General features: G+C 32.3%; 3 protein-coding genes and 3 non-coding genes across 7 annotated transcripts; 3 read left to right on the forward strand and 3 right to left on the reverse strand.

Moving 5' to 3' along the window:
• The first annotated feature begins 1 nt into the window (after window position 1).
• On the forward strand, window positions 2-7,735 carry LOC116775662 (uncharacterized). Of its 2 annotated transcripts, none has more exons than XM_032668598.2 (13): window positions 2-89; window positions 160-326; window positions 724-859; window positions 2,378-2,571; window positions 2,724-2,918; window positions 3,563-3,715; window positions 4,014-4,224; window positions 4,372-4,544; window positions 4,751-5,003; window positions 5,738-5,895; window positions 6,030-6,132; window positions 6,517-6,623; window positions 6,985-7,735. In XM_032668598.2, the coding sequence occupies exons 2-13, from the start codon at window positions 202-204 to the stop codon at window positions 7,061-7,063; spliced, it is 1,887 nt and encodes a 628-aa protein (XP_032524489.2). In that variant the 5' UTR covers window positions 2-89; window positions 160-201; the 3' UTR covers window positions 7,064-7,735. The 2 variants fall into 2 exon arrangements, with proteins under 2 accessions (XP_032524489.2, XP_032524488.2); XM_032668597.2 differs by having other exon boundaries at window positions 27-89; window positions 170-326.
• On the reverse strand, window positions 7,724-17,372 carry LOC116775666 (pro-resilin-like). Its single transcript, XM_032668602.2, has 6 exons — window positions 17,199-17,372; window positions 12,650-12,779; window positions 12,052-12,155; window positions 8,798-8,933; window positions 7,998-8,084; window positions 7,724-7,927 (listed from the first exon to the last, which is right to left on the reverse strand). Exons 1-6 carry the CDS (start codon window positions 17,211-17,213, stop codon window positions 7,824-7,826), a joined length of 576 nt encoding a protein of 191 aa, XP_032524493.2. The 5' UTR covers window positions 17,214-17,372; the 3' UTR covers window positions 7,724-7,823.
• On the forward strand, window positions 9,496-12,028 carry LOC116775664 (uncharacterized). Its single transcript, XM_032668599.2, has 2 exons — window positions 9,496-9,601; window positions 9,826-12,028. The coding sequence occupies exon 2, from the start codon at window positions 11,166-11,168 to the stop codon at window positions 12,021-12,023; it is 858 nt and encodes a 285-aa protein (XP_032524490.1). The 5' UTR covers window positions 9,496-9,601; window positions 9,826-11,165; the 3' UTR covers window positions 12,024-12,028.
• Window positions 13,645-13,717, reverse strand: Trnak-uuu (transfer RNA lysine (anticodon UUU)). Its single transcript has one exon. It is a non-coding gene; the product is annotated as a tRNA-Lys (tRNA).
• Window positions 14,170-14,242, forward strand: Trnak-uuu (transfer RNA lysine (anticodon UUU)). Its single transcript has one exon. It is a non-coding gene; the product is annotated as a tRNA-Lys (tRNA).
• Window positions 15,317-15,389, reverse strand: Trnak-uuu (transfer RNA lysine (anticodon UUU)). Its single transcript has one exon. It is a non-coding gene; the product is annotated as a tRNA-Lys (tRNA).
• Window positions 17,373-17,832: the final 460 nt, after the last annotated feature.

Below are 17,832 nucleotides of genomic sequence, written 5' to 3' on the forward strand. Positions count from 1 at the left end.
TATACTTCTTTTTACTTTTTCCCGTTCAATGGATTAGATGTCAATTCTTAATGGAATTTAAAAGGATATTATGGTCAATATTTTGGAAGGTATACATATTAGTGTCTGTGCTGTGAAACTTTTTTTGTATATAGTACATTTTGCGTTAATACTTTCCAGTATGCTTAAGCATTAAAAAGTTTCCTTCACCGATTGTTGAAAATGTTCAAAAAAAAGTATTACTGGGTTTTAACTGTGCCGGTGTTTTTCTTTATGAATGTATTTTTATGTGATTTGCTAAAGAATCGTTCTCCAAATGTACCCAATTCTGAAAGTGTAGCGCTTTTGTAAGTACAAATCCATACTTTGAAATAGCATTGTCATTTAAAGTTAAATTTATTAAAGTTAAGGACTATCTAATATCGAGGTCATATTTACCGCAAAATAAAAGGGATAATATCATATTGTTTTTTAGTTTACTACGAAATAAAATCTACATAAATACAGTGTTTCATAGTCACGCTTTATTTTTAACACTAAACTGAACTCTTTTTCAAAACATAAGAAATAACTTGGAATAGTGTTTTTTTTTTTATAAAATATAATTATAGAAATATTAATTTACAACGGCTTTAATAAACTGCACTCTGCCTATAATATATTTACATTTTGTTTGTAATGTATACATAATAATTAAATTTATTAATTGGTCTTTCTCGAAACCTATACTTAATATTTTTTCAGTATACCCAGGCAGACATCTGACATGGTAACGGGATGTCAATTTCCGAATTTAAGTCCTTTTTCAAAGGTCGCTATGAAATACGACGAGCAAATGCCAAAAGTTGTTTGCTATGGCCAAGACTGGGTTGTATGCAACGTGAGTGTGAATAGGAAATTGTATAACCGACGGTTCTTATGCGGAAGTTAATGATTTCATTACACACAATAGTTCTTTCACACCAATAATATATACCCTCCAGTATGATTTTATGGACCTTATCCTAAAGCTCCAAAATGCTATAAAGGCGTTCTCTTTCCGTGTCTTAATAGACAAATTTGACAAAGAGGAAATATCATGAAGAACAGACTTGATGTTCTCCATTGCGTTTAAAAGCCATCGTGTATTATAGAAAAGGTAATGAGGATACTCTTTTTTAAGTTTCCTTGCGAAATTTTTTTTTTTACCCTCCTACGTTACGAAATCTCACTGAGTTGATCACAGGTGGAATCACGTGAATTGCTATCCATATTTCGACCTCAATATGGCTTCCAGGACCATTTAGATAGATTAGTATTCCTGATAAGATTGACCTGGTAGGTAAGGCTACCTGCCCGCCAGGAAATAGCCGACGATGAGAATCTTGAAATAGACAATTACTTCGAAAACTTTGAGATGCATGACCTTGAGATGCTCGCTATTTTTAAACCTCTTTTTTTGATGTTGGAAAACGTAGCTTTCATTTGTAAGCCTATTTAAAGGCCCCACTACACCCTTCGCCACTTAATCAACTCCGGCCGTAACAGTTACAATTATATGTCTGCGTTTTATCACACTCGTTGACAAAACTCATCAAGGAATGTTTTTCTTATATTCTGTTAACCGAAGTTTGAGCCTATTGTCCAGGTAAAAAACAATTCCTTGCCATTTGGTAGCATGTATTAAAGTTGAGTAGTTGAATTTAAACACGTCAAGATTGTTTTTCTTCGACATGACCTTGTGGGATTTTGTCAAGTAGACTGTGTGCATTCGCACTCTACCAGAATCAGAATTAAAAAAAAAAGAGCTTTTCGGTCTGATATTATACCTTATTAATGTATTACGACCAAAACTTCTCTATGTCTTTCTATATGCACGAAACCAAAAAGTGGTGAAACTTTCATGCACATATTTGAAAATCATCAGTAAGCAAGCTTCTGTCTTTAAAACGACACACAAAAACTTAAAAACAAGTAACAGTAATTCATGATGACATCTGAGATTTTCTCGTTAACTCATTTAAATGAAATCTAGGTTTTTCGAAACGGGCATACAAAATGAAAGTCTTCTTCATCATGTCTGCCAATCGCAGCTGCTGAAACGTAATCGAAACATCGAGAAAATGTAGAAACAAATAATAAAAAACTTAGTTTTTAACAAATAATGCAGTTTATATGTTAATTAATTTTAGAATTGCGAAAAACAAACGAGTGCTCCTCTGTGTTTGTTGTTGAAAGAAAACAAAACACTAACTAGTAGCTGTAATCAAGATATTTCAGTAGTCTGGACGACTCTGACTATTATTGTTACACAACAAAAACACCTTAGATTTGTTTAGATTGTCAATTGTTTAAATACATTGGTAATTCTAACGGAGCGAATTTTTTTGTATATTAACAAATATATTTCACATTCAAGATGTCTGAATGTAGAGTACATGAAGAGATACTGCAAAGCTTGAAGAAGGTTGTATGTCACTATAAAGATATAATATATGTCAATGATAATAAATACGAAATTGCTGATCCAGTGACACGTCACGGCGACGAGGTTTACAAACTGAATAGAAGCGATGGGTTTAAAGTGTCCTGTAGTGGAATTTCAAAGAAATGGTGAGATTACGAGATATTATGACATTTTAATGTTATATTCTGTGAGTATTTGCCACCAGTGACTAGGGAGTTTTTGGTTGTTTTTTTTTTTTTTGGCATACTTAAGTTAAATAACACATTGTTTTTTCTTATCACCCATTTCGTACCTTTAGGTACGAAATATTCCCAAAGAGATGGTTTGGCTACAAAGCAGGCATCAGACAAATAAAAGCAACACAACCTGACGAAAATACAATAAACGTTTTAATCGTGGGTTTCGATTCAACTTCCCATAACGGTATTATTAGAAAGATGCCTAAAAGTTATAAATTTTTGAAGACCGAAATGGAAGCAGTTATACTTAACGGGTAAGGGAACAATCATATGAAACTGGTCACACCTGTGTTTCTGTCCTGTGTTCTATGTACATCTTGCAACCACAGATTTCTTGTCTTCCGTCTCATTAGATTTATTTGACAGTTCGGGTTAACAATAAGACATGCCTGCCAGAACGGATTGTTTATTTTTTTAGATAAAATCCTATCATTAGTACAGTTAAGAGATTAATTACCTACTACTTACTAGATCCCATCAAGTTTTGGAAAAAAAATGACACTTTATTGATATTAGATTTAAAAAATAATATAAATTTTCTTATAAAATTCATAAAATTTTTTTCGTCGAAATCACATATTTACTCGTCTTTACGTAGAGTTGACACAGAGAAAAATATTTTCGCTTTTTCTCGTCTATTCATTGATGCCCGTAAAACTCTTTCGCATATAACAGAGTCTATCTGTATTTTAAATAAGAAAATGTTTACATTTGAACAGATAACTTATGTTTCATAAGGAAAAAAGGCCATGATATTAAGCTTTACTAATTCAATTTGTTCGGATAAACTGGTAGACTAGTTAAGAACTTTCCATATTTATCTAATTCAATTAGGACACTTCCATAAAACAATGTAATTTACCTCAATTTTAAAAGGAAATTGTTTTTCCCGCAATAGTTACAATATAGTCGGAGACGGTACTCCTGACGCATTGTTCCCAATACTCTCAGGGATGAACGAGTTACAACATCCTCCAGCTAAAAGACGATACTCAAATAACATCTTCCTCGATACTGAACCATTCATATTCCACACGGCAAAACTTAATGGGTATAAGAATTTTATTTATATAGTTTTGTCATTAACGTTACCAATATAAAAGCAACCTTCATTAGAGTGGAGTTGAGTCTGAGTAGTCTATAAATGTTTGTTAGGAATTTTTAATGGTAGACCTAGATCAAGGTTATAACGTAAATTATTTGTTTTTCCGTAAAATGTTAAATGGTCTATTTAAAAGATATTCAGATTTCCCATACCAATTGATTTTCTAAACGCACATAATATCTAATTCTCGATAACAATTACATATTTGAAGCTTCAATATCTGAATAAAGCCTCCCTGAATCAGTTATGAAACAGCCTATTTCGAGGATATGCCGTGGGTCGGTACATTTCAGTACAGATTCAATGGATTCCTCCGGCAACCAGCGGATCACTATCTTCGATCCTTCTTAACAGAGGAAACCAAGAGTGGACAGAAGTGGTATTCTGGTATTCAGAATAGATACTGCTTGGGAGAGAAACCACAATACTTATTCCTACTGGATCTTACGAGACAAGTACTTAATATTCATTTTGGGACCTACTTTTCCTTCTCTTATCATCTAATTTGTCATTCAATACTGTATAACAAGTAGAATTTCTTTTGGACCAAAGAAATTATAATGAATTATAGAAGAGTAGGTACATCAATATATTACTTTCAGTTTATGAAATTAAATTCAAAGCGTTTCTGCTTTACATTTATGGGCGACATAAGCCACGACGATTTCAATCAGATATCGACAGTCGAAGATGACTTTGTGGACTTTCTGAAACACGTGAAAACAAATCTGTTGGAAGATACCTTAGTCATTGTCATGGGTGATCATGGACAAAGGTAAGAAACTGTCTTTGCTGTGACAGTTATAAAGCAATTATGTGTCCTGCTATAACGTAAAAACTAGTAGACTAGAATGTACCAGATTTTATAGGGACTAGGACAGTTAAAAACGTCTTTTACATATTATTCATTTATTTTTAATAACATGATCCATATAACAGCTGATTGGAAGTTTTGTAAGTAACAAATAATGTAAACATCAGATTTGGTCCAATACGCGCGACATTCGAAGGAAAAGTTGAAGAAAGGATGGCGTTTATGTCAATAATACTACCAGAGAAACTGAAAAGGGAACGCAAAGATGCGTTAAATTATTTAAAACAGAACGCAGATGTTCTAACAACGCCATTCGACATACACACGACTATATTAGACGCTATTGGCTTGAAACAACACGCCAGTGATTACGCAGTACCAAACTCTAATATGAAGAGAGGGTTAAGTCTATTGGAGCCGGTAATAAAAATATTTGTACTAATTCATTCATTATAACCTCATTAACCAGTTATTCTAAAGCAAATTTGAATCGTACTACGTATATACGGAGAATTTCAGGCTTCATATCATTACCTAATTTCATACTATCTATTGATTCGATCACTTCTCGAATTTTTGGCAAGAGCACGGAAATTGTTGTTTAAAAGCTGATACTATATTATCCTATAATCATATTTGTAACCTCACAAAGACGGTAATTGGTGTGACCAAGTCATATGTAGTTTACATATGCGCTGGTTTTTGCCTACTTCGTCCGCATGGACTTTAAAATAAGGATCTGGAAGCAATATAGACTGTTAAAATATTGTAGTAACAAACAGCGTTATCTTTAGCCTATGTCACGTGATTTCATACACAATACAACTGTAATATTGCGCTCCTGTAAATTATTATTTTTATTGTAAATCAGAGCCTACATCTTATTCCGATCTCTAATCAACAAATCCTATAAAGTTTAATCAAAATCCCTTTATTAGTTTTTGCGTGAAATTGCAACAAAACATTGATTAGCTCATCTCGTCTGCCCGTGATCACGGTTGCTGCAAAGTAACCGAAACGTCGGGATTATGTTGCTAAAAATAATTATAAACTCGCAGTAAATCCGAAATAATTTAGTTTATTTCAAATATTGTTATATCATCACAAATTTTTGTATTTATGACACGCCTAGGACTATAATTTGTGTGTGTTAGATCTCAGTGTTGCGCACGTGTGCCGATGCTGATATACTGCCTTACTGGTGTGTGTGTATGAATGGTGATTGGAAGACAGTTACCAAAACCGATCCCAAGTTCACGGAGGCTGGGGTCGCTCTCCTCTCATACGTGAACAGAGCTACCAATGACCTAAGGTTTGTATAACAAAATTCTTAGACACTAGAATTACTTATTCTTGATCTAGATCCAAAAAATAATAGCAAAAAAATGTACCAAAAATCCCCCTTTTGATCAAAATAACGTAACATAAACTAACTATTGTTACCAGAGAACTATGCGCTGAAAGAAAACTGAAATTAATCAGCTGGGTGTTAATCAATGAGAACAAAGACTCGCGAGCGGGACAGAAGATTACGAATTACCAGGCATTGGTGAGTAAGCGTTTGTTAATACAAATGCTATTTTAGGTTATAACAGATAAACACTAGTTAATTCATCTAAAAGATGATTTTTTTTATATGTACCTGCTATCTTCAAACTTGCCAAAAACATGCCAAAAACTTGCAATTTGTTAAAATTTTATATTCAGTCTTGATCGAGTATGTGTAAATAATAATAATATTAGTTCTTACTACATTCATAAAATTTGTTTCTTCTATGACCATAAATGATTCTTATTCTTCCTTTATCAATAACCATAAAAATACTTTTTCGACCATACAAAACATTAGTTGTTCTTGATCCGTGTAAAAACCAATTCTTCTGTATTCATGCAAAAAATATATGATTCTTCTCTTCTCATACGAAAAATTTAGATTATAACAAGTCCAGGGCACGGCATCTTCGAAGGTATGATGGAGTATGATAATGAGAAGGACTTGTTTCTTATAAAGTCTGATAAAGATGTCTCCAGAATATCCGCGTATGTGGCTTTATGAACCTTATTATTAGTTTATAGTACTATATTTTGATAGTTTAAAAACCTTCTATACCTTCAATATCCTTCTATACGATACTGCTGCACGGATTATGATGATGTTTTACGATAATTTGACTTCTTTTAGAAGAATTAGAATAATAAAGACCATAAGTAGAAATTATAAGGATTTAACTAATTAATGTGTTAGAAATCACATGTTATACGTAGTTATTTCTTAGATATGACCATATCTTTTTGCATTCTTAATATTTTTAGATTCATTCGGTAAAACAAATTAAGGCCTAGAAAAAATTTCGATTTCGTATGATTTCTTTGTTTACTTTAAAATCGAATTCCTTTACAGTTACAGCAATGAACCTGCCTGTATAAGTAAGTTACATCCACACCTGAACAAATATTGTTACTGCAAATATTTATTGTAAGGATAATATCGGAGAAGCGGATCTCCCGTAACGTTCTAAGTTTTCAATAAAATTAAAGTTTTCTGGGTCAAATAGGAAAAAGCAAATTTTCCGCCTAGATGTCTAACAAAAGCAATTTGTGATCTTCTGATTGTGTCAGTTATTTTATACATATTGATCTCTTTCCTATTAATTCCTGTTATTCTTATAATTTTAATATATTTCTGCTTAACATAGTGTATGTAAACACAATTACTTTTATAGTAGTTTTTGTGCGTATTTACTATTTAAGTAAGCAAATCTCTCGTGTAACAAAAACAAATAAGGAACATGTACGATTCTTGCGGCTCACGAAAGATTTACCAGAATTTGGAAATTGAAAGATATTGCATAAGACTTAAGACCATGAGCTACTTGAATGTTAAAATACTTACGATACGAAGAATCTGCCAAATTTTCATTCACAGACTGTGACTGTGTCACCCTCAGTCCGACGTATAAAGTAACGAACATTGCTTCTACAATAATATTTATTTATAATTACACAAGCTCTGTAATTTTCATAAATTCTGCCAACACAATGTTGGGCACGGTCTTCACTTATACGTTTTTCTTGATAATTTATAACTTAACTAGTAATGTCAATGTTTTGTTTGAAATTTTAATACAATAAAAGAATGGTTTAAGTACAAAGTATTTTATTCTTATAAAACATTCCTAATAATACTCAAAGGTACACTGACAGTCTGACCGATGTTTATTGAGCTCTGTAGGCGGTGAGTTAGTGGTAAGCGGGGGGTCCATATGACGTGGTCGGTTGGTACTGGTGGTTGCCATGGAAACCGGTTAACGAACCGGTAAAATCCGGTACATTGTAGTTGTAACCTGAAAATGAGAGTTTAATATATTTTGAGTATTTATTTTAAGTAAATATAACTATAGTAAACTATCTTACCCTGATTTGATGGCTCTGGATATCTTGCTTGGCCCTCGTACCTGACATCCGCGTGGAAGCCAGTCTTCCAATCAGCGTGGTATGTAACTACAACCACAGACATACATGATACGTGTGGGGAGAATGTTAATAAGAATATAGACGGGAAAGTTTTGTCTCATTCAATCGGGATAACCGAGCGAAATCGACTAAAATAGTTTTATTAACATGTATAACAATAGTGGCGAAAAAAAAACCGAGGAAATTTACGTGAGAAGTTTATAGTATTCCTTTTAATAAGACAAGACAGAGACAAAGTTATGTTTTTAATAAAATTGTTCTGAATCAAAGTGCTTATTTCCAATGTTTTTTCCCCAATATGAGGTTGATTAAGACATATATTACACCACTTTTCAGTTTTAAATTTTTGGTTGGTTGTAAAATAACAGACCTTTAAGGTCGCACTGGAAACGTGAAGGATATAATTCGGTAATGATTTTGGCTTATAAATATTTAAGGACCAATCCATTCTACTGTCGTTTGACAGTTTATACAGGCCATTGTGTCAACGACATATGTCAAATTACTTGTCATTTACCTTTCAAAGGATTCCATTCAAAGAATGCAAATAAATATTAAATATTTTAAAAAAATTCTTTCGCCACAATCGTACTATGTAATTATCTACAAGACTAGTCGCTATGTGGCGTATAAATGCCATTTGTTTACTAAGCAAATGCCTAACAACCGCACGTCTACGCCACGCAAGTTTTGCTGTAAAACACTTCAAACTGTTCCTCGTGGGTTTTATTCTCGCTTACCAATCTGTACCCGTCCGTCGGGTAGCTGGACCCTATACTCTCCCCTCACAACATGGCCGTCGGAAGTCTCCTTTCTGTCATAATCGTTTCCAGACTTCGCATCCTTCACTGAGTAACCGAACTCGTAAGACTTGGGCTGGAATTATACCAAACAGTTATCTCTCTTATATTAGTTTGGCTGCTTTTAAGGTCTATTCGTGAATTAAAATTTTAATTGATAACCGCTATCAGGCGCTTTGCAAATTTTTTTTCTTGAATAGTTATAGATATATAAACGACTAACATTATTTAACAGTTGCATAGAGTGAAATTTTTTTTAAGGAATAGGAATAAGTGGCTAGTCGTGTTAAGGAATCCAAATTTTAAGTATGTTCATTCCTATTCATTTTTATTCAATTTATATTCCTTGGCAAATTAAATAGGAATATTATTCACCGAGATTGAATGCTGGTTATAATAATATTAATATAAACACCACGATAACCTTTTAAGACCGTTCGGAACAAAAACGAATGGAGTCTTAATGTTATTAAAAAAAATATATAGTTATAATTTTCCACGAATAAGTGATTATTGTATCAAAAAATATAATATTTACGAAATACTTACAAAATTTAATTTTTTTTTATTGATAAAAAGACGAATATTTACGTGCATTTGTCAACGCTCTATATTTTTGATAAATGAATAGTTTTTTTTTTTATAAATAAATCTACTCTGTTTATGTAAAACAATTTAAATGTATGTACTAAAATTCAGTTTCGCCTCATCACTAACAGAGATCACATCTTAATTCAGTTATAGGTAAGAATAAATCTAATATACAAAAATTCCTTAACAGAATTCACATACAATATACATATATGTAAAACCATCTTTCTGTTTCATAATAAATACAGAAGAAACAAATTCTTCTTTGAACTTTAAGAGAACTTTATACATGCTTTAAAATCAATAAAATTATTCAATCATTTTGATCAATAACACCTATATATGAATAGAATACATAATATTCTTATATATTTCAGATAAAATGAAACTGTTTATCTTGTTGCTAACGAGTATAGCAATACGGGGAGAAGAAATAAAAGTGGAAACAGATTTTATATGCATTGGAAATGTAGAACACGAAATAGACGTGCTCAAGACGGACCTCGACAGGCCGTACTCGTTGGTTGTAGACTACAGCACCAATGTTCTATACTTCAGTTACAGTCTAAACAATGTAGACGATGTGTTCAAGACTGGTTTCATAAATCTGAACACAAAAGAATTCGATGATCTCGAGGGTGTCGAGAACGGCTTCACGCAAACTATAGATCAGAACAAACACCAAGTCTACATCGGTACAAACGACGGTATATACAGATATGAACACGCTAAGAAAGCAGCTGAATTTTATTGCTTAAGCGGAACCGACATTTGGCATATATATTATAAGGATGTTATTTACTATTCAATATTCCCAAATCAATTCTTCTATACATATATTAATGGGGACGTTGTGAAATTTAAGGATCTACAAGATACGAAGGTTGATCAGTTTGTCATTGATAATGAGGATGTCATGTTTTTCACGAATGCGACTGGTTTGTACGGCCAAAGAAAAGGTACGGATGCTGCTAAGCTTTACAACGAGTACGCTACAGATGGTGTGAGAGCTCTGACCACTGATATAAATGGGAACGTATTCTTCTGCAGATTTGATGGTATTTACACTGTTGACAAAGTTATGGCGTCAGTGAACAAAATAGTCGATCTGAGTGACGTGTACAGCTTGGCATTCGATAATGTTAATAACATCATTTACTCGGATGAAAGTAAAATTGTGCGTCTTAAACCTAAAAAGGATAAGGCCTGTTAGCGCCAAGTAGATAATGAGTTAGCCGTAACTAACGCTGGTATAGGAAAAATTCAATTTCCTAACATATTATCATTGCGTGTTTATTGAAGTGATCTATGAACTTTCTTAGCGGATTACGCAACTGTTTATTGATAAAATTTTAAAATAGTTCAATGAATACAATTAATTTTTTTTATCAGATATTCTTGTTATATTTCTTAATGTTTTCAGATTTGATGAATCACCGTATAAAAATGTTTTATTTTTTGAATCATGAGTTTCATAGGACATCCTCTATGCTTGTTTATAGCAATTTTCTCAACACCAATTTAAAATGACTAACGCTGGCATCAATACCAATCGAAGTACGGCTTTGTTGTGATGACATACGAGCCATTTTCCTATGAACGTCGTCTTATACGGAGGCAAAATTTAATTGGTTTTAACCTCGATGAGATAAAAGATCAAAATATTAACATCATAATTCAGTTTTAAACAGAAATCGCGGTATTGTGCACGTCCGCCATGTCTTATTACGTAGCAATGTTACTTATAGTTATGAGTGTTGACGCCAAACTCAGAATATATGTAACAGATACGCCCATACAGAGAATAGGAAGCAGACTGTACAAAGTAGATCTATTGACGGACGATTTCAAAGATCCAAAAGAGTTGGCGTACGATTCGTCGAGCAGATGTCTATACTTCATGTACATGGATGACGAGTTACAGAATTCGGGACGAGCTAAAATTAACATTATAACGAAACAGGCAATGAAAATCAAAGGGATAGAAAGGAATAAAGCGACGGCTGTAGACGAAGAGACCGGTGATGTTTACTTCGGTTCTGATGACGGACTTTATAAATACGATCCAGTTGAAAACAAAGCGACCAACATCGGCCTATACAACATGAACATCTTCAAGCTGGTGATCCGGAGCAACGACATGTACTTGATAGACGCCAACAACCACATGCTGTACAAGATTTACGACCAGGGAACAACGGCTGTTAAGGTCGGACATTTGAAGACGATAGTCGAATTCGACGTCGACTACAAGAGGAACATACATTTGGTGACAATGTGCGGTGTTTATTGCGTGTTCGGTGGCATTGAGGTCATCAAGAATAAAGATCTATCTATTGTGTATCATTTTATAAGCGACGAGCAGAAAACTTTCGGTGTGACAGAGGACGGATTATATGAGATAGACTGTCTCAACGGGACCGCCAGTCGTGTCGCCAATTTGAATTTTTTTCCTAGGAGCATCACGTTCGGTGACTATGGTGACATTTTTTATACGATAGATGATAAAATAATTAGATTGAAACCGCTCAATTCGTATACAGTGTATAATATTCATAGAAATGCACATGATTAAAGTTTTTTAATTCTCTTATTTCACTTACCTCGCTGTCGTGGTCCTTGTGGTGATCATTTTGTCCGCCGTGGTCATAGTTACCATTCCCGGTGAACGAGTTAGGCGGTAAATAACTGTTTGGTAAACCGAATCCTGGGAAATGTTATTTAATTATGATTAAATATAACCGTTTAATTTGTAGTGATCTGTTAAAGAGAAATACAAATCAAATTTATAATTTTATCAATGAACTGATTTTAGCAATTATGAACCTTAAAACTGTCAGCAGTTAGGTGGAAGATATAAACTCGCAACAATGTCAAAAATTTATCCCTTTTTAAAAGAATTGGCTGGACGGTTGAACTTAGAATTTGACACAGTCAAATTATATATTGCAAAGAAGTGCAGAAAGATATTTTTTTACATGAAACTTATTATAATAACATTATACATACGGACTACCACACTTACACACACACACACACACACACACACATAGAATACATCAATCCGTGAAGATTCATGAATGTGTGTGTTGTCACTGAACATCAAACATTGACATTTCTATTATATTGTAATATTGAACCTGAAATAATGAATCAATCGCGGACGACCGACCCTTTGCGGACATATATAATCATATTTACCCGTCTTAGGTGGTAAATAAGTATTGGTGAGTGGTGGGATCACGTTGGGACTGTAATTCGGTTGGTAGTGGTAGCCCACGGGTGGCTCGCTGGTGACCATCGAGAGGAGACTGAGAGTTATCGCGAAAATCTGACAAGAAAAAGGTTAAAAAAAAAAATCTTAAAATTCTAGTCAAAAAATCTAAAAGCAACTGAACCGATTACGATAAGATTTTTTTGTTTGAATATTTAATTCATGAAAACAACGCAAGATTAATTTTGCCACAGATTTATACAGGATCCGGAAAAAGTATTCGTTTAAAACAAATATCGATTTATTATCTATTTGAAAGTACATAAAAAAAATATAATCAATCAATACAAAAACAATAATGGCTAAGAAAGATTTTTTAACGACATTTAACATATGAAACAGACAAAGTCATAATTAATTTTCCCCAATATTTACATGTAAGTGACAGAGGAATTCCTTTTTCTTGTTTTGGATGAGTGACAAACGGACAGTGTGATAGGTAAGTGTTACAATTATCTCCATCACAGTATTGAATCATCCCATGGACCCCACTGACCCCATGGAAAATATAACGTGAGAATAAAACTTCCGCCTCACTTACAACACCAGTACGCTTAATCTAATTTTGTAACCTCACACGAAATACGGAGCGTTTTAAGGTTCTCATTAAACACGGGAAACGGGAAACGTAACGTATGACGTTTGACGATATAATCTAAGAGTAAGCATAATGGACACTATCGCGAAAATATACATCGTTTTATTTCATTTTGACATATAAATAATTATAAATATATATAATGTTACATAACGAAACATGCCTAAGAATTTTTTTTTGTACATATAATATAAAAGAATTTCAAATTATTATCAAATTACCTTATTAATTATATTGTTTTCAGCCATAAATTTAATACAATATTTATATTATGAAGCAGTAATTGATTAACCACAATGACCTCTGTTGGACCAAAAACACAGCCGCCCGAACAGGGACTTGAACCCTGGACCCTTGGATTAAAAGTCCAATGCTCTACCGACTGAGCTATCCGGGCTATATAATAATGAGTATATAATGTTGTATACTTACGTAACTCAAGTGTATAGTAATATTCTAGATCTGAAGTGTTCGTTTGTTTATATACAGGAATCTTATCAACTGCTGGACCGATTTGAATCATACTTTTAATATTTGATAGTTCTTTTATAAAGATAGGCTATATGTTAAATATTATCATGCCATTACTTTAGTTGGTGTATAGAGTGTTTGCTTTTGTTCTTGTCTGTTTGCTTGTGATTTTAACTTTAATCAATGGATCATGATATACTAAATAAGACTTTATTTTTAAGGTATATAGATTATAACATTATTTGAAAGAATTTGAAAGTATAGCTTGTCTTGTTTGTATTATCGGCTTTAGTTAATAATAAACATTTATTTATTTATTCAGATGGCTTATTAGCTGGTAAATTTATTCCGAACGGTTAGTTTGTAAAAATATGTATAGCCCGGATAGCTCAGTCGGTAGAGCATTGGACTTTTAATCCAAGGGTCCAGGGTTCAAGTCCCTGTTCGGGCGGCTATTTTGGTGAGATGACACACAACAAAGAAATATAACTAGGGACTAACTGAATTTAAAGAATATTAATGAAGTTTTTTATTCTGTGCATAAATTTTTATAATGGATAATGTTATTTTGTAACTATCCAAACCTAATAAATACGTATGATGTAAAATCACTATCCTAGTAACGGCCGATAAGACTAGAAATTATAATTCAAAGGAAACACAGACGCGGGAAAACCGTTCCAATTCCTTTCTGTGCTCATGAAGAAGAAGAAAGAATATCTCTTGGTCCGGATGCGAGGGAGATGTACAAGGAAGGGATGGGAAATGTCCAAGTATCTGATCGTCGAGATTTGATCCCGCAAAAATTCTGGATAAACTCTCCAAACTCTATGTATGTCCTATAAATACTAAAAGTCTATTGAATTAACTTAACATCATAGTAGATATCTCTAAGGAAGGTTATTGCTAGAAACGTGAGAACTAAATCTTATATAAAATATTATTAATATTGCTACAAATGTTTTCTATGTTTTTTTTTTCTGTATTATTGTAAAATACAGTTTTAAGTGAATTAAGTTTCCTATGAACTGTTATTTTCATAAAAACTTTTATAGCACTATAGATTTTTTTTTTCCCGTAAAAGAAGAAAGAAGTATATATTTTTGAGATTATTAATAATTTTAATGTATAAGATGTATTTTGGAAGATTCCAGAACGTAATATCCCAATAAACCCAGTCATTACTGGGCTCACATCACACAGGCTCTATCATTAATATTTTTGGTATCTTTACCAATTTATCTCATTTTAAATCAAAAATGAGAAGTATTTCATTGAATATTTCAGTTCATACAAATTAATTAGTATTTTGAGAAGCCTTCGGATTTAAGTAAGTTAAAATAATAAAACCCTACTACAATTGCATTAGAGTTTAAAATTGCATAGATTTTGAGAGTCGATAAATTTTGTGGGACCAAAATTTTGAAACCAGCCTGCAGCGTCTTTTACAATCCCGCGTAATAGTTCTACACTTTTCGCCGACACAAATTTTTAATCTCATATCATTTTAACGCAAAAGTAGAGCCGCCCGAACAGGGACTTGAACCCTGGACCCTTGGATTAAAAGTCCAATGCTCTACCGACTGAGCTATCCGGGCTGTACATATTTTTACAAACTAACCGTTCGGAATAAATTTACCCGCTAATAAGCCATCTGAATAAATAAAGTATTATTAATTAAATAATCAGCATCCCTGTGCTAGACTATTTTGACTATTTCTTCTATAATTGAGTTATTATTTGAGGTCTAACTATTTAAAACAATTCGTCAAATTTAGACATTGGAAATATTAAGAAAATTTTCTGAATACTGTTTTAAGTGTGTATAATACCACACCCGGTATTTTTATGTATCTCTGTTGACTCCGAGGATGTATCCAGAATGGCTTTTGCTTTGTCTTCCAGCATCACAAATTGTTATTGCTAGTAATTTAGCAAAAATTATTTTCGCGTCTTACCTCAACACAAGCGACTGTGATTTTAAAGAGTTCGTATGAACAATCACATTGAAGTTATAAAATAATTTATTATTTATGAGAGAAAAAAAATTTGAAACTTAATTTATATCTTATATGAAAAGCTGATTTAAAAATAGTAAGCCAATTGCTCAAGACAGAAAGATCTGATACTTCAAATGAAACTTGTTCAGTTGTGAAAGAAGATGTAAATTATATGCGAAATTTTCCCATGAAGGAGTTAGTAGAGTTAGTTTTTAATCTGTGCTGTGAATCACACGAGCTGTCAATAATTATAATATTTTTAACCTGTGGTTATAAATCGTGTACCACATGTTTTATATTACAGCAATAAATTAACAATAAGAAAGATATAATGCGGTAATCAATAACAATTTTTTATCTGGGAAAATCTTTTGCGAAGCTGTTAGTAGCGAGACCTTAATAAACAATCGTTTCTCCTTATATTATGGACCTATTGACACTTTCTTTATTTACACTGTCTTTATAACAAATTAATTTTCATAATATTTTGTCTATAGTAAGAACATTTATTTGTTCTAATTCATCCAAATTAAAAGTACGTAATACGTAATCTGTCGTCATCTGTCATTCAAAACAACCAAAAAGTTTTTACTTATTTACTTAAATGCAACATGTTTTCACTTTTATAATCATGCGTATCAAATTAGAGTTGTATGAAGATACCGTGACACATTGTATATATAATAACATTGGGTTTTATTGTCTTTATTTTAACATAATTGTGCTATACATAAAATATGAGAAAAAAAATTAAGAGAATTATAATAGGTACTAAACTAGTTGTTCCCTACGTCTTTGTACGTGTAAAGTTCTCAAATAGGCCTCGGAAGAAATGTATGACGTGTGTTAAAAAATAAAGGTATGGGTAACGAACCGTTAGTGATATCTCATCTCCACTACTAAACGTATCTTTAGACACAATAACTTCATACACATTAAATAAAAATTATTATGAAATGATCCTGTGATAACTACACAAAATTTTGGGGCAAATTATAGCCTATATCCTGTTCTGATGTCTAAACTACATTACTGTAAAATATTATCAAAATCCGTAAAGGAGATTTCGAGTAACGGAAAAACAAACATCCATACATGCTCACAAACTTTTGCATTTTTGATATTAATAGGAAGTATGGAAAATACATTGAGAAAAGTACCAATTAATATATACAAACGATTAAAGTAAGATAATTAATTCAAAAAAAAAATGCGAGTTCATTATGAGACAAGTAATGTTAAACACATACACAGTCTGTTTTATAGTTAACTTTGGCCACGAAAGCGTACTAAGGGCTTATCCTTCGGAAGATATGAAATACCTTATTACCAGCTTATATTACTGATAACAACTCCTATTTAACATATTGTATTTGGCTTTAATTTCGGAAAATAAAATTAACTCACCTTAATTACAACCATGTCGAAATATGTAGGTATCTGTAAAAAAAGAAAATTTTATTAGACATTTAACTTAAGAATCATATCTTGAATCTTTATGAGCATATACTTAATAAAAGCCCTTTATTTTTATATTTAAAAACTCTTAACTGACGACTAAGGTCTAAGATGAAAGTGGATCAACTGAGTCCATGTAACTTATTAGTGTTATTGGCGCTAAATGACATCCAGGTGAGAATAGTGATGGGAATGAAAAATTAACACTCTTCCGGTTTATAAAAAAAATGACAAATATTCGGCTATAATTTAATATAAAGATCATTTGATAAAAAAATAATATAGATTGTAATCATAATCAAATTAATTATTAGTTTAATAAGTTTTTCTACTTTACGTAAGATCAAGATTCTTATCTCACTTTCCCTGTGGGAAAATGCGCCATGCTCATTATATTTCCTCTACAAGTCCGAAGAAGAAATCGAAGATATAATTTACGAACAACTTAACAAACATAATATTATATTTAACAATTTCCGTCAAACTCAAATAATCTATGAAATAAATACTAATTTATTTCAAATTGTGTTAAATAATGAGTATATTACTAAATACATACATACATACAAATAATTGAAAATTG

Source organism: Danaus plexippus, chromosome 27 (genome assembly GCF_018135715.1).
Source record: "Danaus plexippus chromosome 27, MEX_DaPlex, whole genome shotgun sequence".
NCBI lineage: Eukaryota > Metazoa > Arthropoda > Insecta > Lepidoptera > Nymphalidae > Danaus > Danaus plexippus.

What these genes read in the sequence shown, in the direction of transcription:
- LOC116775662 (XM_032668597.2), top strand. An exon ending in ATGGGTGATCATGGACAAAG is followed by an intron (nt 4,545 to 4,750) that starts GTAAGAAACTGT and finishes TGTAAACATCAG; the next exon opens with ATTTGGTCCAATACGCGCGA. An exon ending in GGTTAAGTCTATTGGAGCCG is followed by an intron (nt 5,004 to 5,737) that starts GTAATAAAAATA and finishes TGTGTGTGTTAG; the next exon opens with ATCTCAGTGTTGCGCACGTG.
- LOC116775664 (XM_032668599.2), top strand. Translation starts at nt 11,166, where the DNA reads ATGTCTTATTACGTAGCAATGTTACTTATAGTTATGAGTGTTGACGCC.
- LOC116775666 (XM_032668602.2), bottom strand. An exon ending in TTATTTACCACCTAAGACGG is followed by an intron (nt 12,156 to 12,649) that starts GTAAATATGATT and finishes AACATTTCCCAG; the next exon opens with GATTCGGTTTACCAAACAGT. An exon ending in TCCAGAGCCATCAAATCAGG is followed by an intron (nt 7,928 to 7,997) that starts GTAAGATAGTTT and finishes TCTCATTTTCAG; the next exon opens with GTTACAACTACAATGTACCG.